We start from the raw sequence: 24,974 nt of genomic DNA on the forward strand, positions 1-24,974 counted from the left end.
GCCTCCATCGGATGAACAATTTCCCGTTGAAGGTTACTCACTTCCTGTTTTCCGTATTTAGACAATCTGGGCCTATTGGGAGCTTTGATTTGTTCTAAACTTCAGCTGTTTTAAACGTTAAGTCGCAGGAGACTGAGGTAAGGGGGAGGAGGGGGAAAGGCCTGGAGACAAATTAAGGCTATTTAATACCCGGACTGTGTTCTCTCCGCAGTGTTCCAGTGACCATTAGAGCATGTGAAAGGAAGGTCAGGGGCTGACAGCATGGGAGATGGCGAAAGGGCTGCTTCACAATGGGCCAGGGCTGGAGGCGCTGCGTGCGGCTCTGTGTGTGCGTGGGGCTCTCCGTGAGTGCGCGCGGTCAGCGCTTGGAATCAGCCGGGGGATGCACTCCAGTGACTAATGTCTCCAATGTGTCATTTGTGCCACAAACAGCTCTATGGAGGTGGTAACAGCCATGCAGCAGCTCCACAGAAAAGGCAGGGAGGAGTCTCTAACCTAGAGAGTGTTGTGCCCTTTCCCTGTGCCTATCAGTGCACACCACATGCTGACATTTGTCAGAACTTGCCCTGAAGTTTGCTAGGCTGGAGCAAGTTGACACTTGTATGTAGCTGATAGGGCAGGTTATGTCTCCTTCATGCCTGCTTTGCATGGGTAAACTGAGGCATGGAGCGCTGTAATTCTGCTTTTTATCAGAAAGTGAGTGTGTGAGGGAATGGGGTGAGTCCTGGCACCAGTCAGGCAGTGGTCTGCCTCCAGAGATGTGCTTTTTCATCGAGAACATCTTTCATGTGCCAGTGGGAGTAATGCTTGGAAAGAGAAAAATAGTGTGCAGTCCAGAGTGCCTGTGGGCTCAAAGGTTACGTGAAGGATTTTGGTCTGTTCCTTTTTGTTCATCTAGTTCTTTCTATAATTAACTCTCCAAATTGGGTGGTTTTACTTTCAAATTTTTCAAGGATCTACAAAAAAGAAAAGAATAAGAAAATAATGGATGGGCTGAATTAAAGCAGGAGATGGTAAATTGATCTGAATTTTACAGCAAAATCCAGTAGGGATTGCCTTGAAATCACCCTGGCAGGATAACCTGCCACCAGAATGCCAATGTGGGCAAGTGGGAGTGAATTAAAGAACCAGAGATAAAACATCACAACCAAAATAGACAATAAAATGTCCCAGGTAAAGAAATCTGCCATGTACTCTCTGCACGACCGAGAACAGGCAGGACCTGAATCAAGAGCCAAAGGAAAATAAAAGCACTGGGGAAGACTCTGGTGAAGCACTGAAGTGTTTAGAAGAAACAAGGGTCCATGTTCACACTCTGGCATTGATAGGCCCAACTCCAAATGATTTACACAGGCTCTTGACCCTCCTGAGCCAGAGTCAACTTTCCCCCAGATAACTCCCTGCAGCCCAGAGTGCAGAACCACAGAGAGAGGCGCGTGCAGGATACAGGCAGGTGGCTGGTTTCTGCCTGGCACTGCTGCACAGGCTAGGTTAACATTATACTTCCCTGATTCAGGTTTTTATAGACCAAACAGTAGCAGTTCCCTCCCTCTGTGGTATGTTGAAGCCTTTTTCTGAAGGAGGGATTAGTTCTCTATTGTCTTTCTGCCTGCTGGATGTTTTCTCTGCTGTATCTCTCACCCTGCGACCGCATTTTGTTGAGATGCACTTTTGGTGCTCAGAAATGCAACTTAGTTCTTACTGCAAATGCAGGGCAGTTCTGCAGTGTCTCCCATAAGTTCCCTCTGATGGGGGTCCTCGACCTCCCAGCAGCACGTTGGTGCAATGTGAGCCCTGGATTTAGGACAGGCTCTGGATCTGACATAGACACATCAGACTGAACCACCAGGATTGACTGCAAAGCCGGCACCATGGAGAATTGCACCCAAAGTTGTTCCGGCAAATGGTGTCTCTGAATTGGCACCAGTCGGCTGCCCTGATGCTGAGGTTTGATCTGTTAGACCCAGAGCAGCCTGGTTTGCACTCATATCACCATGCTTAAAGAACAGTCACTTAATCTCACTTAGAAATGTTTACTTGCAAGGAGCAGATGGCCCAGGGAGTTGGACTAAACAAAGCATTTTACTTCTAGGTCATGCATTCTAATCCAGTCCAGGTTGGTGATAAATGAACATACTCACCTGATAGCCACTCTTGGCTTCATTTTGGTTGTTTTTCAGGCTAATTTCCAAGGGGAGATGCCACTCCACAAAATCTCCCTCTCTGCCCTGCCACAGTTGGTACTGATTTGACTGTCTCTGCGGAGAAGCCAAGGATCAAATGCTCCATGGCGCCAGACTGTTTTCTTTTGCAGCCTGCAGGTAAGGGGAAGTTGTCCTGTGTCTGGATGTGTCACGCCTGCTCTGAGGATGGGCAGGAATTCAGTTTGTAAATCTGCCACTCCAACTCCCTCCACCAATGTGAAATTAATTTTTAAAAACCTGGGAAAATGCTTAATTGCAGTTGACATATAGGCACTCTCTGCTATGAACTTTACATGCAATCACAGATAACAGCATCAAAATTAATGCCTGCTTCCCACTTGTCCTGCTATAAGCAATAAACGTTTGGCAAGTCAGTAAATAACAAAATTCTCATGTGGCCATCTACAGGTCACCAGGATACTTAAGAAGTTTGCGTTAATTATACCATGTTTGCCATCAAAGAGGGGATATTAACCCTTTTGAGCTGTTGCAGGAAAGCACTGGAGTCATTTGAAAGTAAGTAAATGATGTCTTGTCACTAAAAGTGCAACATTTGCAAAATAATAATAATAAAAAGGGATGTTTGAAGCAAAAACCTCACTAAACATCATGGAAAATATAGTACCTTTTCAGCTTTCCTTTTATTTATTTTGTATTTTGACATCAAACACTCCCTGTAACCTAATCTTCTTGGCTTTTGATGTGGCCGTGGAGACATGACAATTAAGCACGGCTTAAAACAATAATCCCAACAACAGGAACCAAAGGCAAGTAATGTCAGGGTTCCCCCCTCACAAAAAGCCTGTCCCCCAGTGTTTGGTGGTAGTGAAAGGACTATAAATCCCAGTTTGTTGCCTCGATATCTGTTCTGTGCTTACACTTTACGTTGAACTTTACACACTTGCTCCATTTCCATTCCCTGCTGTTTGTTTTTCTTCTGCTATGCAAAATGTCTGGAGACAAACACGATACACACATTGCAGAGAGATGGTTTGATCTTTCTCAGATTAGTGCCACCTGACAAACACGGGATTATTTATTATCTGTGTTGCAGGAACTGCTGAAGCCCCCTCTCAGAGAGGCACGCTCCTCCAGGCGCAGGGGGATGCAGCACCCCTCCCGACAGCCTGATGGATCATGGCCCCAGTTCTGTCAGCAGATCCCACCAAACCAGCAAAATACCGGCAGAGAGGCAGCCCCCAGGTAAGCCACCCTCACAACCTGAATGGGATGTGTGCTGTGCAACCAAAGCTAACAGCTTGATTATTCTATGTTTTAAAGAGATGTCGCTAGTTCTGCTTTCTCAGATATTCAAAGATGGAGGGAGAGAGCTGAGATTAGTTATAACCCTGTTTTAAACCTGTCTGAAAAAGAACATGTTTCTTTTTAAATGAAGCTTGCACGGTATGCTATAAACTGCCTCTTTTTTTTTTTTTAATGGGTGTTTGCACTAAGCCTTGCTGAACAAGTTGGAGAGATGATTAACTCGTCTGAAATGATGCGGGAAGGCCTCGTCCCAGTTGTGTGTTCTTCCTTCAGCACATCGAGAGCTGCTGCGACTCTGTGGTATTCACAAGCAGGGCTTGCAACCAGGGCTGGGCAGGAGGCTGCAGGGGGAAAGAGGCACTGCTAGAAAGGGCTGGAATTTACACACACACACACTGAAAAAGGAACTCAGGTTATTTTTTCCTTAATGAGTAAAGAGTTATCCCCAAGCTGGTTTCCACAGAAGTGAGACACATCTCCCAGAGGGTCAAAGGAGGAAACCCAAAGTTCATTAGCAATTTTCTTGAAAATATTGTTGCAGCAGCAGCAGTGCCCACCCCTGCGTGTGGCAGGGTGACTTTGCTTCACTTTGTAAGGCCCCAAGGAGCTCCCTGTGTGGGTCAGACTCGACTGTGTGATGAAAGCAGCTGCAAAATTTTTGGTCATGGGAAGATCTGTTTGGTAAGAGCTTTTCTCCATCCTCACATGCCAGCCCATGTGCACACACCCTGCACCCACGGCTGCAGCTCTTGTTCCCAGGGCAGCACTGAGCAGCTCCAGGCTGGCCATCCCCCCTTGCTCCCTTCACGCCACTGATAATGACAAATGGCAAGAAACAGGTTTCCAGTTTGAGAGTGCTCCTTTGGAGAACTTTCTCTGGCCTAATACAGGTCCTGCCTTGAAACCCATTAAGCAGCTGGCCACTTTTCTGCGTTTACAGTGCTTTTAAAATGTGTTTTTAATGTAAAAGTGTTTCTCCAAACACTTTAAGAGAAACAGCACAAAAAAAACCTCAAGAGAAACCACAGTTCATCATCTACAATGCGGCTGCTGCCTCAAATTTTAAACTAGCTTAGAAACTTTAGCGCACTTAACTGCATGACCTCGTCACCCCAAAACACTGGAGAATGAGCTTTTGTACCTGTGCTTCTAATACTAAATCATTCTTTAACTACCTTTTTTTGTCCTACCCTGTTAGGTTTTTGAAATATCAATAAGTGTTCTGCATAAAGTATTAGCTAATAATTCTACTGGCAACAATGACAATAATTTTTCCTCTCTCCCTACTAAAAGCAGCTTTTATGACATGAAGCAGAGCACAGGTAGTTTCACAAAAAAGGTATTTTATTATTCTTAGCAATATTCACCTTGAAGGAATATGAGGAAAGCATACACTTTTTACAGACAATATATAAACATGTTGTACATAATTAACAATAACTTAGTTCACTAATCCAAAAATAAGCAAAATAAAAATTAAAATAAAAACAGAAAATACTGAAGAATTTTATGCTGATACAAGTACAAAATAATTTAAATCTCAACTGCTGTTGTCTATGCTGCAGTGACTGACAATATATTGCACTTTGTCAACTGTATCAGTAATCCCTGTCTTTCACCCACATCCCTTCCCCTCTGCCCAAATCCTACAGAAATTTGAGTTGGGTACAAATAATGTACAACTGTACCATTGTAAAAGGTAAAAAGTAAAAAGGACCTAATTTTTTACCTCAGTAGATTAAAAATTCATATGATTTCTCCCAACCAATTTAGTTTCCCATATATTTCCACTTCTTTACAAAGTGCACCTATATGCCTACGCAGACCAAAAAAAAGGAGGAAAGCAGGATTTTCATGGCTGCTTGGTTCTTAATTATAAAATACTAGAATTACAGGTTTAAAAAAAATTTACATACATCCATTTTTTGTTTCATTCTGTTTTTTTCTTTAAAGCAGGACTTTTGCAGTAAAGATACAATTTGGCTTGATCCAAAAAAAAAAAAAAAAAGAAAAACCCAACAACAAAATAGTTAAAATTTAGAAAAATAAAATAAAAAGCTTGTCACAGAGTTAAGCTTACGTGGTTTACATTATCAAACCCCTCTGTTCATTGGGGCATTTTCATCAGAAGTATAGCTAAATATGTACACTGTATGTTATACTGGAGCTTGTGTTCACGAGAGGCATCAGATCATAACAATCAATAGAATACACTTCACATTGGCAATAGCTTTGTTTTCGGTCATTTACGTACAATACGGTTTAATAACGGGAGATTTAAATTTATTTTTTTCTTCTTTTTTTTTTCCATATAAAATCCGCTACGGAAAACAGACGTTCCCCTTAGAACGATGCTTTCCCCTCATCAGCTGTCGCTGTGTCTGGGATTTGACGGATGTGTGAAGCTCAAACTGATTGTCTCTCTTCTTCCCCTCTCCAGTGATCTCAACCTCATTTCTGCCCTTCCTCCCTGTGAAGTCCACCGGGGCCTGGATGCCTGAGACAGCACGCACTGGCTGCGTGTGGACATGGTGGCCACACTGCCCAAAGTTTACCCAAGCAGCTAATCTGCATTTTTAAGCGACAGCTGCCAACACAACAGAACAAAATGCTTCAACCTCTGAAGTCTGGGAGCAGGATGGTTTTTGTGCCCCGTGATGGTTTTGGCTGTGCTAGAACTTAGCTGCGACACAGTTTTGGTAAATGCCTGTATCTCACCCCTTGCTAGTGCAGGATTGCCTTCCCCAAAGTTTTCCCCAACAGTTTGTCTGACCTAGGTTGTCTGGTTTGAGGAACAATAGGGTAGTCGGGAGAGGGGCTCTTTTTTAAAATAAATCTTTCATGTTAGGGAGAAGAATGAAGGAATTGTGTCAAAATAATCACCATCTTGGGCATATTAAAATCCCATATTACGGCTACATTTTTGCTTTGTTCCTCGCCCTCACAATCTTTTCCCCCTTGCTAGTAACTTTGGTATGGAAGATAGATGGAGCTAATCCAAGAGGGCTGTCGAGTACATTTCCCCTCTCCTCCTTTCCTCCTTGTTTTGAAGGCAGCTTTTCTTACAGGGTAGCCATTGCAAATGACAGCACAAAAACATGCAATCAGAGGGGCTGAGGCTTTTTGTGGAAAACAAAATAAATATGACTTTGTGTCTGATTTTAAAAATTACAGTTTAATAAAGAAGTCCTTTTCTTTTTTGTTTTCTTTTTTTTTTTCTTTCTTTTTTTTCGGGGGCTTTTTTTCTTCTTTTTTTTTTCCCATCCCAAACAAAGTCCGCAATAGAAATCCAGCATGTCTGGCTTCCAGTGAGCCAGTTCCATCCTGGGAGGCTGCTTATATCTCTTTACAATATTCACAGTAATAACAAAGAGAGAAAAGAAAGGAAAGCCAGTTCCAAGACTTCTCCTTCAGCTTCTGCCATCTTTTGCTTCCTGCTGGACCATTAAGTATCAAACAGGTGAGTTCTTTTTCCTTATACCTGAGGGGGGCAAAGTGCATTACAGGCACCACTACACATTTCTGCAGAAGACCCATCACTTGCAAAGTTTTAGTCCAGCATTAAGAGTTAAACCACATGGGAGCAAAGGTCTCCTTTTGCCATCCCTACATTCTCCTCTTGGCAGAACATTGTCTTACTTGGTGTCATCTTAGGCAAAGTCCCATGTTCTTAATATCTGGGTGGGTCTCTTGGTCATCAGGTTTTATCCCATGGCTGTAACCATGCTGGATGGGTGTGGGTGTCCAAATGAGATGCTGGAAGATGGGTGGATGGGGGTAGGTGTTGGTAGGATGTGTCCAGAGTGGCTGAAAGGGGGCAAATGCCCCATGGGTGCCATGTGACTGGCAAGGGCAGCAGCACTGAAGGGAGACGACTTCTCCTGCATGCACTTGGACAGTTCCTCAAAACACTCAGAGCCTTTCTTGCTTTTCTTTGATTTGTTGGACATTTTCCTATTCCTGGTCTGAATTCCTTCCTTTTTCATGGTCAGAGGCCTGTTCACCTGCAAGAAATGAGAAAATCAGGCTCATGCAGACAAAATGACCTTATTGTGCAAAAATGAAAATATTTGGACAGCCCCCATGTGTTTTTCCTGGATGGAGACCTTTTTCTGGCCAAAAAAAATGGTGTTTCTCTGTGCAGAACTTGTTTATATTGATTTGTTTAATAAAACCACACACAAAAAAAACCCCTAGACATGAAAAACAAATTGAACTGAATTTGGCAGCTGATGACTCTCTTTCCCGTAGGCTTACCCTCAGTCCTCATTCATTTCCTAACAGAAGATCAAACTAGGAGGCACATGCTGACCCAAATTCAGTCCTAAGACATGAGCAATCGTATATCAGTAACCTCTGTTACTCACAGTGTAAATAACGTTCCAACGTATCAAGTGTTCCTGCTTAGGATTAATTTCTTTAAAAAAAAGTAAAATAATACAACAAAGCCTTAGATATAATTACTTTTTTACAAGTCAAAATGAAGATAGCCTATCAGGATTAATTTTTGCACAGAGCCCATTCCGAATGGCCTCCGATTCTGGAGGGAAACGGCACACAAAACCCACTTAGTTAAAACCAAGTGTGGCAGCTCTATTTTGCCTGGTTTGCCCAAGCGTTAGAAGCCAAGCTAATACATTGTAATGTCACTGAACTTAGCATCACTATGCTGACAAAGAACGGCTGTCACTTCCCAGGGGAACCTTAGAGACAGGGAGTGGGGGGAAGGAATAAAACAACAACCAAACCCCTGAAACCAATAAAAGCCTAGTGTACACCATGCAGTTAAGACATCAATCCAGGCTAGGCAAGCAGCGACACATGAGATGAGTAAATACTCACATTGTGCAATTTATAGTAGAGTCCACAGGCATTACAAACTGGGTCCCCGTTTGCATTACGTCGCCATAAGGTCGTGGTGGTTGTCTGACAGTTGGCACAACAAGTCCCTGCTCTCCTGGCCGCTGACTAACCAAAAGAAAAAGAAAATTAAAATGTATCACCAGGCGGAGGGAGAGCACGAGAAAGGTCAAATTGGACTCAATATCTAGTCTGGGGAGAACTAGTTACTAAGATTTTACAGAGCATCAGGGCTGGAGGAAAGCTGCTGTCAGTTTTACGTCTTATGGCTGTTACATTTTTGTTTAAATTTAAATATTCTCCTATGCAAACTGCAGTTTCAAGCCCCATGGCACTCTGTGTGCAAGGGAAGTAAGGAGAGAAACAATGAATCTCCGATTCCATAAACAAAAATTTTAGAGGGCGGAAAAATATTCTTGACTTTTTCAAATTTTCCCTTTGCAGGATTCTAGAATGCATCATGAAAAAGCATTTGCCTCTTTTCTTCTTCCGATTTAGTCTGTGCCAATGTTGGGACTGTGCTTGAAAACAGGCAATCATTAAGAATGTGATTTTTACCCCTACTCTGGCCCTTGAAAGGTGGACACAAAAGAAAATTAACCACATTACTTAGCTGGGTGCAGTATTTATCAGAGCCATCACTGAAAATTCAGTTTGCATTTACAAGTGAAAGGGAGAAAACAAAACTGGCTCCAACTTTCTTTAAATATTTAGCAAACCAAATTTCATGCCTTGCAGCAATGATTCCGCTGACGCTGACCCGTCTGCCGCCTCTGTCCCTACTTAGTTCCTTAGCTGACAAGCCCTCAAACAACTGTCTTAAAATTAAACAAAACCACCAAAAATCCACCACCCTTTCCTAAAACTATTGTTCTGCTGAAACCAAGGTGAGGGGAAAGAAAAAATGCCCAAACATTCACCCACGTCCCAAAACAAGAACAGGAAAAGTAGAACAGCAGGCGGCTGTGATTCCTGGATGGGCCCTTGTCTAGCAGACCCCACAATAAAGCGTCCTTTGTGCATGGACAGTGACGTATAAAGTGTTATGGACAGCCTAACTGCACCCCGTATTTTGGGAAATTATTTTGTATTAGAAACCTTCAGCCCTGCCTCTAGAAGTGGTCAAAATACCAAGTCCATTTTGTACTACTGAATTAATGCTGAGGAACTCAGTATTTTCTTAAATTGGAGTTTACTTCCTAGAGCGTATCAATCGTGGTTGTTCCCCAGGGGCCTTGATCCCTGGATATTTCTGCAATTAGCCATGGAGAGCCGTGGGGTGAAGCAGCAGCAAAGCTCACAGCAAATCTCCGTGAGCACAGAGCCAGTCCCGGGGCAGCGGGATTCCCAGAGAACTCCGTGCGCTCCCTGCTCGCCGGCCCCGGTGGGGAGCTGGCGCCGCTGGACACAGCCCGGCCCGCTCACCAAAAAGGAGCACAGGGTTCTGTTCTCACTTGCTCCTGATTTACACCATGGCCCTCTGTAACTTTCCCAAAGCTGATGGACGGCTCAGCAGCTTTAGGCAAGAATCAGGCCCTCAGAGACTCATATATTTCAGTGCCTTACACGCCTGTGAGAACAGGCCAAAGGCAGAAAGAGGGGGTACCCCCTACTGCAAATGCACTCATGCAACCCAAACACAATTAATGCCAGACGTCCAAACACTGACATTATTAATACGATCACTTTGCTGTTGCATGGCAGATGAACAAATTCCCAAAGATGGCCATCTCCTCTCCCCCGCAAACAAGCAAACTACAGTGGAAAAAGGGGCAATAAACAAAGCTGTAAATCAATTAAAACAAAACAAAACATTTAAACAACTACACTAAAAGAAAACCTCTCCAGTGCCCCCCAAACTTTGCACAGTGAGCTAAGTATAACAGTCTCCCAACACACTGGAAGGTGGAGACCTATGTTTGCATATTTGAGATGGCTTACTGATACTCAACTATGCTGCTTAACTCTATGGCCTGTCCCATTCAGTCTGGAAAGCACTTGAGCCTGAGAGACGATAATGTTACACTGTTGTCTTAACATTTTTCTATATGTCAGTCACTTTAGAAGGCAAGTCATTAAGAAGCTTGCATAGCTGAAATTCTGACTCACGACAGAAATCTTCTGTATCCCATCCCAGTGTTAGAACAGTAATGCCAATTTTCTGCTCTCTAAACCTCATTGAAACTTGCCCACGAATAGCTAGGAGACTTAGGCACCATAAATCACAAAGCTCCAAAAAATATATTTATTATTCTTAGCATTTTACGCATTATTTGTGGAGTAGAGTGTATTAGAAATTTCAAAACAGCAAGCATGACTGGCAAGGCTTGCCTATAGAAACTCTCTAAAGCTTTTAGAGTCAGGAAACAGATACACAAAGTTTCCTTATCTTTAACGTACAGATATCCGGATAGGAAACTACTACCAGGAGCTTAGAAAGGACTTTTTTTTTAAAATCAGTCAAATGAAAATACAAAGTATAGGTGACTCCATGGAAAAATAATAGGATTTTTTTTTAACAGTAGGGGATTGTCTGGGGAGGGAACCAATATTAATATTGCCAGAGAATATAAGAGTGAAAATTACTTCATGGCTTTTATACAAATAATTTTTAAGTAGGGAGCAGTAGCTTTGACTCATCTGATTTGTTTTGCTTTTCTGGAGCTGGAACTTTTTTTTAGTACACGGTGGAGGACATTCATGCTCATAACCCTTTCGCTCCCAATGTGTGCCCAAACCGTCCCAAGAGGCCAAATAAATGAGGAATTAAATTAAAAGCTGTCATCTGAGGATAAACGGGGAGACAGACACACGATATCCCGCATGCACTGTGAGCGGCAGGGAGGCTGGGGACGGAGGCAGGCTCGGTGGTCTGAGCCGGGATGGGGCGGAGGGGTGGAGGGGGAGATGTGCCCCGAGGCACGGCAGTGACCTCGCCGTGACTGACCCCCGTGTACAGTACAGCTCGGCTCCACGCAGGGGCTGAGCAGAGATGAGGCACGATTGACTTGTGCCTGTGTGTGGTCCTTTTGCCTTATTTATCCCCAAACCCAGGAGAAATAGAGACACCTACCAGCCTTCGCTTGGGTTTAATGAGAGGTCGGTTTTGACCGTTCATTTTGTGGTAGAGCCCGCAGGCGTTACACAGGTAATGCCCGGTGCCGTCTCTTCTCCAGAGAGGGGTAGCAGTGGCTCCGCAGTTCACACACTCTCTGCCTTCTAAATGGAAACACGAAGAAACCGGATTTCTTTCTTTAAAAACAAATTCACAAAGTCTTTTTGCATTATCCTTTAGGCATTTTTCAGGAGTCAAAACAGTGTGTTAATTCTGTTAATTAAGCACAATCAGACAGCAGTGACATCTACAGCACATGCAGCAAGGAGCTCAGTGTTTCGAGAACTCCCAGGCTCCAGTGAGTATTTTATGTCATGATCAGGAACAGGCAGTGCTCTCTGCAAGGTGAGAAAGAGTGACACTCGTACTGTGTCAGATGGAAGTTATGGTTTCAGCAAGGAGAACTCCCTCAGTCTGCCCTGGGCACCACTCCCCTCCTGTATCTATTGCACTCCGGTGGTGAAATCCTGTGTTCCCCTGCCACAAAAACACCCGTGCACGTGCACACAAGCACACACACCTGCAAAAACACAACACGTTGAAAGAGCGAGTCAGAGGTTTTCTAGAATTAAATCTAAGCAAAAAGACCTCCAATTTTGCACTTTCCTTTTTGTTGCAAATGCTACAGGATGAGAAAGCAGAGCCAAGCAGACTGGGAATGGATACAGAATACCAGAGACTCGGTTATGATTTTTGTTCTAAAGGCAGAAAAACGCTGTTAATGCTGTTCATTGAGAAAGTTCAGTTTCACTGGGTATTACTGTAAAAAACAGGCTTATGAGTGCTTTTCTGTTTCTGTGATTTTTCAACAATCCAGTTTGGATTTGGTAGAGAGCAGTTTACCTTCATTATTAGTGTTAGTAGTACAATGTGATAAACATGGCATTGTAGAATGGCTGTATTAAATAAAACACAACATGTAACTCCTAGATATCTGTTTCTCCATCAGAAAGCTTCCTGCTAAAAGTTCATTTGCCTTGGATGGTTTGAGGGCAGGTCTGCTTAACATAGAAATCTCTCTTAATACAGTTTATGCAAATCCTACAGTATTTAACTGGAAAGGAAATTCTTTTTGCTAATAACTGAAGCAGGCCATGTTGAGTTCAGCGGGGCTTGTGTCTGCTTTAATCTAGGGAATGGGTAGCTTTTAAACAACACAGTCTAGAGTGAAAAATGAGGGGAGCTCTGCAGCGCTGCATTTGTAGCTTTTGTCCCTCCTAGGGCAGGAAGCTGCAGGAGTCGTCCTGTCGTGAGTCTTAGTTTTCCTACAAAAACACTCAGTGGTCACGAACTTTCCCCAGTTCCTTGCACTGGGAGCTCCCTTACAGAGGGGGAAAAAAAAGAAGCAACTGTAAAACAAAACAAAAAAGGTCCTTGCTTCCCCCTTCTAAAAATCATCAGCAGCTACAGGATAAAAATTTTTTAAAAAGCTACTCAGGATGCCTCTATCTTTAGAGACCTGGATCTTGAATCAGTTTCCAAACTCAGGAGGTTTGGGCTACCAATTGCCTGTAGTTTCTCTTCCATGCACTACCAAAAACTACATACGTGTACATACATGCAACTGCCTGGAAATAATGGCAGAGAAAGAGTGTATTTTTTCCCCTCCGAGGAATCATTTGAAACAGTACTGATGAGCTTGTAAAATAACTGGTATTTTTGTTGCAAAACTCATAAGAGATCATATTTCTAAATTATTGTCTACTTAAATAAAAACATGTAGTGTATTCATAAGCAAATATGTTCAATAGAATACATATGCAAATGCCTATAGAGCCATTTGTTTTTAAAGAGCTGTCTAAATTCAGCCCCAATATATTGCAGTTCATTTCCTTCCACTGGTGAGAATGTTAAACCAAGAAGGTCAGTAGAATTATAGAAATTGTCATAATTTGTGTCTAGCTGTATAACTACTGCGATTTCAAAGTGGGGTCAAAACTTGGTTCATCGCCTAATTTGCGGATTTAGGACTGCACTTTTAGAAGAAATGCAAGAAAGGGTTGTGAACACGGAAAGGTCTGCAGACAATCGTTTGGAAGCAGAGATATGTCTGATTCAGGGTAAAAAAAAAGCGGGGGGGAGGGGGGAGGAAGTATCTTCTGGTTAAAGTTAGGCCGCAGTAAGTTAGCAATGACTGGACACCTTAGTCTTTTGCACTGGTATGTAAACTATATTTGAACTTTTGCTCTTGTAAAATGCGAAGGGAAGAAGGCCCTCTGCGATCTGAAGGGGACCGACCAGGGAAGTTTCGCTTTCATCTTGCACTGCGGCCTTGGGTGTTGTTAATGGAGAGACGTGGAAATTATGGAGGGAGAAATACCTATCGCTGGGAAGTCCCCACGTGTCATCCATGGCGGTTTGCCTGACTTGAGGGAGCAGGGTCGAGCCTGAGCCCCTCGGGAGGCCGAGGCCTCCTTTTCTCCGAGGAAAAGGGTTTGGGTTTCTTTCTCCATAGAAATCCCTCTTTGTACAACGTGGTCTGCTGGCTCAGACTGCCCTGGTCCCGTACCCCGCGGCCCTTTCAGCGCCCCGGGGCCAGTGCCTGGGTGCATTGGCACCCACAGGAGCCTGGTCCGAGCTCCATCTCCTAGTTTTAAAAACCCAGAAAAGCAGAACCAAGCAGTCACCTGTCCTTCTGTCCCGAAGAGGGCCAACACAAGCACGCAACCTCGCAGCAGCCCACACCCTCACCCCAACAGCCGGCGCAGCCACCCGCACGCAGCCCCGGGAGCGCGGCCCTTCCAGCCGGGACACGCTGGGGAAGCCACGGGGTGCGACACTTACCCGAACAGGACCTGGCCTTGCTCCGCGGCTTGGGGGTGAAGCTGGACGCGGGGCCCCCCAGAAAGCTGCCCGGGTGGAAGAGGCTGCTGCTGTAGTCGTGGGCTGCTGGCACGTAGGAGGGGTAGGTGGGGATGGGGTGGTGGGTGGAGGGCTGGGCCCCCATGCTGGTGAGGCTGCTTCTGAGCGGGCTGGCGCTCTCCATCTTCATCCCCTCCGACAGCGACACTTGGTACTTGATGCTGTCTTTGTCCTCCTGCCGAGCCCCGGCAGAGGAAGAAGGGGAGGCGGCGCTGGTGGAGTTGGGGTCTGGGGACACTTCCTTGGGAGGGGTCGGGGGGAACCCGAAGAGGTGGGAGCCGGAGTGCGAGGCCGGGGTGAGCGAAGACACGGAGGCGGTGCTGGAGGTGCTACTGCCCGGGTACACCGAGATGGCTCCAGGCGCTCCGGCCGCCGAGGGGTGCAGGGGTGTCTTGGTGAAGGGGCTGACGGTCCAGGGGTTGTGGTGATGGGCAGACAGTGCCGCCTTGCTGCTGTCCAGCCAAGGGATCCCGGGGCTGTGGATAAGATGAGGCCGGCACATTTGACTCCCGGTCAGGCGGGCTGTAGAAACACAAGAGCGTTTGGGATCAGCGTGGGGCGGCTCAGCCCGGAGCGCCTCGGGGAAGACCCCAGCTCCCCGTGGCTGGGGCAGCTCCTCGGTCTGCGGGCGGCCGGAGGGCAGGCGGCCGCGGGAGAGACTTCACAACCCGGGGAAGAGCAGCCAGGCTGGTGCAGCAGCCCCTTCGCCCTGTCCCATCCGAGGGAGATACCAGCCAGCCCGGCAAGAAGGAGCAAGGGGAGCAGGAGGGGGACTCAGGCACCCCCTTTCCTCCCACCCCATTCCTGGGAAAAAGCAGCAAACCCCTTTTTGCTCTATCTTTCTGAGCTACCGTAACGCTCTCTCTTCGGCTGCTAAAAACATCCCCAAATAAAATCCATCGCCGGTTTGAATCGGTTTGTATCGGTTTGTATTTTGCATCCGGGAAGTAGCCGTGTCTGAGAAGTTTTAGCCTGTGCGCACACTATTTCCCCTTCCTCTCTCACCTCCCCCCTTTCTTTCCCTCCCCTCCGCTATCCCTAAGATATCCCTAGGGTTAAAATTCACCCGTGCCTGCCTTTCTATCCTGTTTTCGATCTCCTTTTCCCCGGCTCCGACACACCGAAGCGGCCCCGAGTGAAACTTCTCACCCCCGCGCAGGACACCCGCGGCCCGTACGGCGGGGCCCGGAGCGCTGCCGAGACGGCGGGGAAGGGGCCGGGGTGCTGATTTACCGTGTGCCTGGCTGTAGGAGACCCTGGCCCGGGCGTGGGCGGAATTGGCGTAGTAAGGGTTGCCCTGGGAGTCCAGGTGGTTGAAGAAGACGTCGACTTCATCCGGAGGTAGGAGCTGCGCTGGTTCCATGTAGTTGTGAGCTAGCCCGGGGTGGTGGCTCTCGGGGTGCTGCCCGTTGAGCACGGCGTGGTGGGCCATCCAGCGAGGCTGATCCGTGGCCACCTCCATGGCCTTGGGCCTCCCGTCCCACCCACCCCCAGGCCAGGAGCGAGCTGCGCTCGGTGGGGGCGGGGGGTGCTGCTCGGAGGGTCGCTTTTGGCGCTGCCTGGTGGGTTTTAAGAGATTAGGGTGGCTTTTCTTAGAAAGAACACCGCCGGGTGACTGGAGCGCGCCCTCTGAGGCGCGGGGGAGGACCCCCGAAGTCAGCGTGTCCCTCTGTCAACAGGCGGGTAGCGTAGGCAGGTCCGAGGAAGCGCCAGGGCAGCACCTGTAGGGAGAGACGGGAGGGTTTAGCAGCTCGGCAGCCCTGGGTGCGCTGCTCGCCGGGCCGGCTCCCGGCCGGCTTCTTTTCCCAGAGGTACATGGATGGGGAGGGGGAAGCAGAGCCCCTCCTCCCTTCCAAAAGTATCCTCTCCCCAAAAGTCCTTGTCTTGCTCCCTCCCTGCTCATTGCCCCACAAAATAAACAGAGATCCCATTTCAAACTCTTAACCAAAAACAAAAAGGAAAAAAGGAGAAAAAAAAAAGAAAAAGGAAAAAAAAGGGAAAAGCTTCCTTCCCCCCCCCCCTCGCTAGAAACGTCAATAGGAGTTTTTCCAGCTGGCTTCAAAAGCGGGGTGAAAAAGGAAGAACGGCAGAACTAATATAGCGTAGTTCTAGCAAGAACTCCAACTGACACAAAAGGAAAAGGAGGGGGAGAAATAGGGAGGGGGGAGAGAAGGAGAAGAGCGGAGAAAAGGGTGTTTAGAGAAAGCAGCGAGTGCGCCCTGGCAGTGGCGCGGCGACCCCCCCCCCGCGCCCCACACTTACCCGGCGCGGGAGGCTGGGTGGCGATGGATGCCGGCGTGGAGGATTCGAGTGCCGCAAAGAGGGGGAGAACGGAGGGGGAATTTAAAAAGCGAAGAGGGAGAGGAGGGGGGAAAGGCAGAGCGAGCGCCGGAGGAGCAGAGGAGGTTGGCTGGAGGGTGTTACTCAGATGGCAAAGCCGCTGCTCTGGCCGGCTCGGTCCCATCCCCGCGCATCCTATATGAGCGCTGGCGCCAGCTGGCCGCGGCGCCGCAGACGGGCCGGGGCGCGCAGGGCCGGCGGCCGGGCCAGCCAATCCCGCCGCCCCACACCGCCCCCAACCGCACCCCCGGCCCCAAACGGAGCCGGCCCGGGGGGGGGGGAGCGCGGCAGACCCCCTCCTCCGCCCCCCTTCCCCCGCTCGCAGCATCCTCGCCCTGCAGCGCCGTGGGGGCTTTCCCCGCCCGGGCGCTGCACGCCCCTGCGGGGCGGGGACGGCAAAATAGAGGGGGTCCCGCCGGGGAGTGCGGGGATGCGGAGTGGGGAGAGGGGGGGCCGGGGGGGTCGAGCGAAGATGGAGTGCGGGAAGGGCTCGGCGATGGGGCCGACTCCGCCGGGTGCTGCCCCGCCGCCGGGCCGCGACTTCCAGCGCCGCCGCCGGGATGCCCGGGGCTGGAAATCGGCACCGGGGAGATAAATATGCTAAAATCCCTTAAATCAGGCACAGCAGAGCGCAGCCGGGAGCGGGACAAACCTCAGCGTGGTCACGTTAGTTTGAAATAACCGTCTGGATCAGGAAAAAATAATTAAAAACAAGTAATTGCGAGGCTCTGCGCCGACCCCGGAGACCGACGGGACGAGCAGGGCCCGGGCAGCGGGGCCGCGCCGGGCCGGCTGCGGGGCAGGGATGGACCCTGCCTGCTCCCCGGCCCTCAGGGTTTGGGTCGGACCCGGGCTGAGCTTGGCTGGCAACCGTGGGCCCGGATAGCCAAGCCGAGCCGAGCCGGGCCGGGCTGGGGCACAAGGACGCTGGGAGGGGATACAGCCTTCGCGGTGGGTCTGCCACATCTCTAACACGGTTTTTTTTTCCATTCTCACACTTTTTTCTTAAAATAATTAATAACGAAAACCAAACATCACTGTTTTAATATTTGCAATTACTCATGTGCTTTGGGGCGGGGAGCGGAGGTGCATCCCGAATCAACAGGCGTTTTCGGCGGAGTTTGTGGTGAAGTTCAGCGGCAGCAGCCGGGGCGCGGGTCTGGCTCCGCCACCCCCGAAGGTGCGGATAACCCGGTCCGCTTTGGGGGCGGAAAATAATAATAATGAGAAAGGCACGACTCCCCAGAACGCCGCCGGGCTCTGCTGCAGGTCCCGTTTCCCAGGCGCTCCTCTCCCGTTCCTCAGCCGCTGCTTTCGGGGGAAAAGGGAAGCGCTGATCGCAATCCTTCAACCCTCCTAGCTGGGCGCGGGGCGAGGACGCTGTCCCTGCCCGGGGATCGCGGCGGAGAGCAGCCCCTCCGCTCGCCGGACAGCGGCCGCGGCTCCAGCCCGACGGCGCGGCCGGGGCAGGGGGAACGGGAGCGGTCGGGGCCGTGCGGGCTGCGCCGGGCCCCACCGGGGGGCTGCGGGCGGGGGGAGCGGGGCGGCCCCGAGGATGCTGCTGCTGCTGCTGCTGCTGCTACTGCCCCCGGAGCCGCCCCCGCGGCGGGCAGCGCTGGGGGTTGGGAGCCGGAGCCGGCCTCCCCCGGCCCGACCGCCCCAGTCACTACGACGCCGGGACTCTGACGTCACCCGACACTGCCAAATTCGCCAGGAAATGAACTTTTCTTTTTTTTTAATAATAACAATAATAATAATAATAATGACGGTAATAATAATAAAACTCCCTTTCCTCGCTGCGGAGCACGTCTGGCCGGAGCGACCTCTCTTACTATTCCCCCACCACCACTCGTCCCCCTATAACCTTCCCCCAGAGGACCCTCAGCGCAGCCCCCCGGGGGGACCCACAGCGCAGCCCGGCGGGGCGGTGGAGCGGGGGCTGTACTGGGGCGGCTAAAGGTTGGGACAGGGGGAGGCGATTATGCTCCCCCCGTCCGCATCCTCTCCTCTGACGCCGCCTGCACCCAAAGCCCGGGCGTCCCGCTCCTCCCGGCCCCCTGACCTCGGGGCTGCGCGGTGGCGCCGGGACCGCGGCGCCCCTCGCCCCCTCCTGCCGCTGCGGGGGGGTCGCAAGCGGTGGGGCCGGGCAGCAGCTCCTCCGGTGGCTGCCGGGCGCGGAAGGGGCGGTGGAGCCGGCTTCTCCCGGGACGGGCTGGTTGGCCCGGGCAGGCCGGGGACAGGCGCTGGGCCGGGCTTGGTGGGAGAGGGGCCGGGGTTCGGGAGGGCAAATGCCCCCCGCGCTGCGGAGCGTGCCCGGGAGCTTTAGTCCGGCGGTGCCCGGGAGGAAAGGGAAACAAAGCAAAAAAAATTTTAGAATTATTTTTAAAAGGGAAAGTTAAAAGGCAGAGAGAAAACCAAGCGAGCTTTCCAAAAATCCGGCTTTTCCTTCCGAAGCGATTTTCTTTCTACATGCACCAAAATCACCCAAGTATCACCCGAAAATGGATTTTTTGATGTTTTTAAAGAAAGGTGAGTATAAAATAAACTCGAGCCGTTGCAGATAGATCCCCTCGGCGCCTCGTTCTACCCACCGCCGGAGGCTGCCGGAGCTGGGGTGCGCTGTGCCCGGGGAGTCCCGGCCGCTGGAAAAGGGAGGCGGTCAGCCGGGATCACCCGGGCCTCGCCGGCTCCCGTTCCCGACCGCCAGCGAAATCCAGCTCCTCGCTACACGCTTATTAATTAATATGGATGTTTTAATTACTGCCCTCCTGCCATCAGCACGGGGACGCGATTTTTGGGTATTTTTGGGGGGGGAAGCGGGGTGGGCTGTTTGTTTTAGGCAGGTGATAAAATCGCAGTTAACGAGCTGATAATTCGTTCGTGTTTGTTTTAAAAGACAAATTGTAAAGATTAATCAGGCGGCTTGATTTATGGCGAGGCAGACCCCGGCGCTGCCCGGCCAGGGCTCCCTGAAGCCCCCGTCTCGGGTTACCCGAGGCCCGGCAGGCGAAGCAAAACAAAAGGGGCGAGCGGGCGGCGGCGGTGGCTCCGGCCGTGCCGCCTCGGGACCGGCCCCCCGGCGCCCGCCCCACCTCCGGGCCGGGGGTCCGGCTGCCAACTCCCCGCCGCCGGGTGCCGGCTGCGGCCGGCGCCTCTCCTCGCACCCACCTCTCGCCTTCTGCAACCCCTCCCATTAAAACCCTTTGTAAAATAAATGACCCCTCCAGCAGAGATGAAGGATTTTTGCTGAGAGACCGGCTGAGCTGGGAGATTTCCTAGCCGGCCGGCTCGCAGTATGTTGGTTTATTCTATTTTATAATTGTATTTAATTTAATTTTTTTAAAATTCCCGACGTGTCCCGTCCCCGCTGCCTGATTCTGGCGCACCGGCTGCCGGCTCCGGTCTCGGCCGCTGAACGCCCCGGCGGCACGGCTGAGGTTTTTAATTGAATTAATTCACCCACCGGGAGCAGCAGCGAACCGCGCTGGCTGCTGGAGGTGAGCGGCTTAGCTCCGCTCCGCAGCCCGCCGCTCACACGGCTGGTTAAGCAGCTCTTCCCTCAATTTTCTGCCAAGCCTCCCGGGAGAGGGTCCGCCGGGCCCCACTGCTTCACCCCGCGGCTGCCAACCCCCATTTACCTTCTTTCCCCGGGCACTAAGGGCTCCGTTTTATTAACTTTATTTTGTTATTGCTGTTGGAATTTATTTTTCTCTTTTAATAAGGGAGCTTCCCCAGATCTGGAAGCACAACTGGTTATTTTGATTTGATTGACAAGTGATGTCATATCGTTAAGGGAGGGGGGAGACGACAACATGTTTTAGCAACAGTTAGTAGTGCCATGTGATGGAGTTGACACCTATTCTTGGGCAGAGGCGAGGGCAGAAAACAAATAAGCCGGCGCCGCACACGGAGCATTTATTTACATGTCCGGAGAGGGGATTCTTCCTCTTTTTCCCCCCCTTCATTCTGAGTGTTTGGATCGGGGAAAAATTGTACCTGAGGAGAACGGGGGTGGGACCCGCAGACCCCAGGGCACGTTCCTCCAGACACCCCTTCCCGGGGTTCCCCCGGCGGCCCCCTGAGGGCCACTTTCTCCCGGTGAACGGAGACCTGGGGGTCGAGACCTCCCGTGCGGCATTGCCCCGCTGCCTCCCCGAGGTGCAACCCACAGCCGCACGCAGGGAGGGCAGGAAAACTCCGTGAAAAGGGAAGAAGAGGGAGAGAAGTGCTCAGTGCTCAGCCCCGCACGGGGCCGCGGCGCTCCCGGTGCCGGCGGGCGATGTGCGAGCCCCGGGGCGGGCCGGGGAAGGAGGCTGCTCGCCGGCGGGGAGGGGGCTGGGAGGGCCTGCTGTGGGCGTCCCGCCCCGGCCCCCCGCCCCGCCGCAGGCTGGGGAGCGGCCGGCTCTGCCAGCGGCTCCCGCCCGCCCGCAGGTAGGAGCCCCGGACAGCCGGTCCCCGCGAGCAGCCCCCCCGCCCGCCTCGGGTATATTTCGGGATTTTTTAGGAAGGGAAAGCTCTTGCTTTCTGCCTTTTAAAAATTTTTTTTCCCGATGTTTTTGTCCCTCTGGTCTTGTCTCCGTTTTGCTTTTCTTCTCCCCCGGCCCCCCCGTCCTGCGTTACTAGGACGTATTAATGGCTCCTGATAGGGTTATAAAGTGACACAGTTACTTCGTAACCACAAGACCTTTACTTAAACTGCATTAAGGAAAAACAAAATGAAGAGAAAAAAAAAAAAAAAAGCTCGACAGATACGACTAGGGGAATAAATCACGGAAATTTTAATTATTTTGCTTGTTTTTGTAAATACGCTATCCCCCATCCCGCAGAGGATTTCTGTGGGGTATGTCCCCCACCGTGGGAACCCTCGGTCCCAGTCTCGCTCCCGACACGCTCCCGCACACGCCTTCACCTGCGCTTTGTCCGCAATTTGCCTGGTGCCCACCGCCCCCGCAGCCCCCCGGCTCGCTCGGCTGCAAAATAAAGGGGAGGAAAAGCCTCAAGCAGACCCCAGCCTGCCCACAAAACCGCCTTTTGTGCAAGTTCCCGAAGAGAAATGCGTGCGTGGGGAAGGGGGGGGTTGCACACGCACAGCTTTGTCCAGAAAAAGGTATAATTCTCTTTTTCAGGCGCTGCCAGGAAATATTTCGTTTGCAGGATCTCTCTTTAATTTTACGTATATATAGATTTTTTTTTTTTCTTTCTTTCTTTCAAGGTTATTTCGGGAGCTGCGTTGCAAGAGGGAGGAACGAGGCCGATCCCTCAGGTTTGATTTGTTTCTCCTCAGGCAAAACTTTGCTGGGGAGGGACCGACCCGGCACAGTGAACGGGACTCGACTCACGCCCGGCAACGGCAGTGCCCACGGCCGCCTGCCCCTGCGAGCCACGGGGCTGGCTGAGCCAGGCCGGAGCTTAGACTTCCGAGGAAAAAATAATTGCGTTTAATAAAGATGCTCCATGCTCCGGGGATGAACAATTCCAGCGACCGAAACTTGCACCCTCTTAGTGAAATCGCTTTTCTTATTGAAATCGCATCAATCCAGGCAGGCTTCGCTCCTGGACGCTTCTCTTTTTTTTTTTTTTTTTTTTTTCCCCTCGTCTTCCAGCCTGAGCACCCCAAAGCAAAAGGAGGATAAAGAGGAGAACTTTACACATACAAAAACAGTAAAAAAAAAAAAAAAAGGCGAGGGGGTGAAAGAGCCGGCGGAGAGGAGCGGCCGTGTCCGCGATGTGCCTGGGTAATTTTAAATCATGCAAAGCCCCGTAAAGCTGCCGCACGGGACTGGGACGGGAGGACTCCCCGGCAGGCAGGTGCAGAGAGAGCGGGGCCGGGCCCTGCCGGCTTTCGGGGCAGAACAAACCCTCGCATCTTTTTTTTTTTTCCTTTTTTTTTCTTTTTTCTTTTTTTTTTTTTTTAATGCCCAAATCTGTCAACAAAGGGAGAGAGGAGATAGGATGTAGCTGCGGGGAGGGGACACAGGGCTCTCTGCACACCCTGTCTCCGGGAAATCTCTGCCTGGCCGCCCTGGGTGAAATGCAACTTTCCAAAATGGAGATTTAAATAATCACCCCGGTGACAATGGGAAAGAAAAAAAAAAAAAAAGTCAAAACAACCAATCTCAGATCCAGCCACGGCCCGGCGGCCCCGCTGCCCGCGGGGTGCGGTCCGGGGAGAGCCCCGCCGCCGGGCAGAGCCGGGGGAGCCCCGCGGTGCCCCCGGGCCGGTGAGCGCTGCACCGGGCTCAGCCCGGCCGGCTGGGAGGAGGCAGCCCGGGGGGTCCGGCCCTACCGGGGACATTTTTTCGTTCTTTACAACCCTGCCAGATTTGTCCCTGGGGAAAACTGCCCCGAGCGAAGCGCTCTCTCAGCGGGATCCGCACCTCGGTGCCGGCAGGGCCGCCCCCGGGCCGCGCAGAGCCGCGCTGCCGCGGCCCCTTACCTTGCCTCTCGCCTGTCCTCGTTTTCCTTTCAGTTCTCCGCACGGTGCATGGGAAGCGTCAGTTCTGCTCCTCGCGGGGCCGCTCCGCGGGCTGGGGAGGGGTCCGGCCGCCGGAGCCTCCCCTCCTGCCCGCGCCGGGAGCGGCGGCTCTGCCGCGGGCGGAGGGTGCGCGCAGTCCGGCGGAGGGGCTGCCGCCGTGCGCGCTGCTGAAAACTGGCAGCAGTTTCGAGCTGAGCCCTTTTTTTTTCCTCCCTTCCCTCCTTCCCCCCTTCCCTTCCTCCCTCCTCCCTCCCTCTCCTTTCCTCTCTCCCTTCTTTCCCTCCCCTTCTCTCTCTCACTCTCCTGCATTCACGGATGGCACAGCGAGCCACTGTGTATTTATGTACATAATAAGGCAGCTCGTCCCCTCCACTTCATTTGCATCATTACAATATCTGTACAAGCACATCACATTGTCTGTTGCTTGCACCTTTTGTTACGGTTGCTGTCACAGTCTACGCGACTTGACTTTCATATTTTAAATGAATTGATATTATACCAACAACACGCACTCACATCCCAGGCGCTGGGAAACCGGGCTCCGGCGCGGCGGGCGCCGCAGCCCTAGCCTCTCCCGAGCCGCTCGCTTCTTCCTCGGATCCCAAGGAAGGTGGGCTGGGGGGAGCCGCTTCGTAGGACCAATTATTCCTATAAATTACTCCTATTCGTATTAATTTTGTTTCCACTCTCTAGTGAAGGGAATGCTTTGGGGGTCTTGGATTTTTTTTTCCATTGGCCAGCCTGGCTTTTGTATAACCTCGTGTTTCTTCTCACACCTCTCCCTTCCAAATTGAGCCTTTCGGGCAATGCACCTGCACGTCAGTGAGGCAGCGGAGAAGCTGGAAGAGGCACAAGCAGATTATTACGCGGCGAGTCGTTGTTATAGCTAGGAAAGAGACGGTAAAATACGAATTTCGTAGAGCACTAAGAAATCCAGTCAGAACGAATGTTTTCGGAAATGTTTGCGCGCCCCAGCCCTGGCTTGGCAGTCCTCACCTGCTGGGTATTTTCCTGCCGGTGCGTGTGTGTGCGGGGCTGGGGGCTTCCCTCGCCGAGCGCCCACTGCCTGCATGGGGTGACGGGTGCCGGGGCCGCGGGGGCCGCGTCCAGGCGGCTCGGGGAGCGCGGCGTGATTCTCCAGAGGGGGGGACAGGCGGGACCCCCGCCCGAGGCTGCAGGAAAACCATATTAATGCAGAGACAAAGGCCGGACCGTCCAGCGGGGGCCCTGCGGGAGGTGGGGGAACGAAATACGGTTCGGGAGGGGAAGGAAAAAAGTTTCGCGGGAGAGGAATTATCATCATAATGGAGGTAAAAATGTGAGCAGGGAAAAGAGGGGGGGGATCCTATTCTGCTGGCATTTTCTGTCTGTCTTTGTGATATGGTTCGGGGGAAAAAGGGTCCTTGATATGCGGCAGATAATTCTTATCAGCCCCACGCAGCCCATTTCCAAAGTAAGTGTTTTAATTACTCCTCCTGTATTACCCTTCATCCTCTGAGAGAAGATACATCACCAGATTTATGCAGGGGAAAAATACAAAAGAATGTGGTATTAAAATATATACATGTATATATCCCCTCTTTTTTCCCTTGTGCCCAGGAAGAGGGAGAGGCTGTCGGCAGCCGCGTCCTGGGATCGCCCTGCACGGAACGACTCCAAAACGAGGAACTGTCGCTCAGGCGGAAAAACTACGGGAAAAGTGGGGTTTGAATGCTACAGATTTTTCCCCAAGCGGGGACAGAGGGGGGTGTGCGAGCCGGGGGCTCAGGCGGCCGAGACCGGAGCGCTGCCCACCCGAGGCTCACTGCGCTGTGCCTCCTCTCGAGCCGCGCTGTCCCGGGACAGCGGGGTC

The 24,974-nt window shown here is 51.0% G+C and overlaps 1 protein-coding gene and 1 long non-coding RNA gene across 3 annotated transcripts; one reads left to right on the forward strand and one right to left on the reverse strand.

Moving 5' to 3' along the window:
* LOC116449423 lies at positions 1-5,478 on the forward strand. The gene is made up of 4 exons (XR_004242378.1): positions 1-137; positions 2,181-2,321; positions 3,259-3,407; positions 3,660-5,478. It is a non-coding gene; the product is annotated as an uncharacterized LOC116449423 (long non-coding RNA).
* On the reverse strand, positions 4,797-23,171 carry GATA2 (GATA binding protein 2). 2 transcript variants are annotated; one of them, XM_032120933.1, is made up of 6 exons: positions 23,084-23,171; positions 15,541-16,028; positions 14,230-14,829; positions 11,404-11,549; positions 8,313-8,438; positions 4,797-7,474 (listed from the first exon to the last, which is right to left on the reverse strand). In XM_032120933.1, exons 2-6 carry the CDS (start codon positions 15,767-15,769, stop codon positions 7,175-7,177), a joined length of 1,401 nt encoding a protein of 466 aa, XP_031976824.1. In that variant the 5' UTR covers positions 15,770-16,028; positions 23,084-23,171; the 3' UTR covers positions 4,797-7,174. The 2 variants fall into 2 exon arrangements, with proteins under 2 accessions (XP_031976824.1, XP_031976823.1); XM_032120932.1 differs by lacking the exon at positions 23,084-23,171 and adding an exon at positions 16,570-16,766.
* Between the last annotated feature and the right edge of the window lie 1,803 nt (positions 23,172-24,974).

The sequence above is a fragment of the Corvus moneduloides genome, chromosome 11 (genome assembly GCF_009650955.1).
Source record: "Corvus moneduloides isolate bCorMon1 chromosome 11, bCorMon1.pri, whole genome shotgun sequence".
Taxonomy (NCBI): Eukaryota; Metazoa; Chordata; class Aves; order Passeriformes; family Corvidae; genus Corvus; species Corvus moneduloides.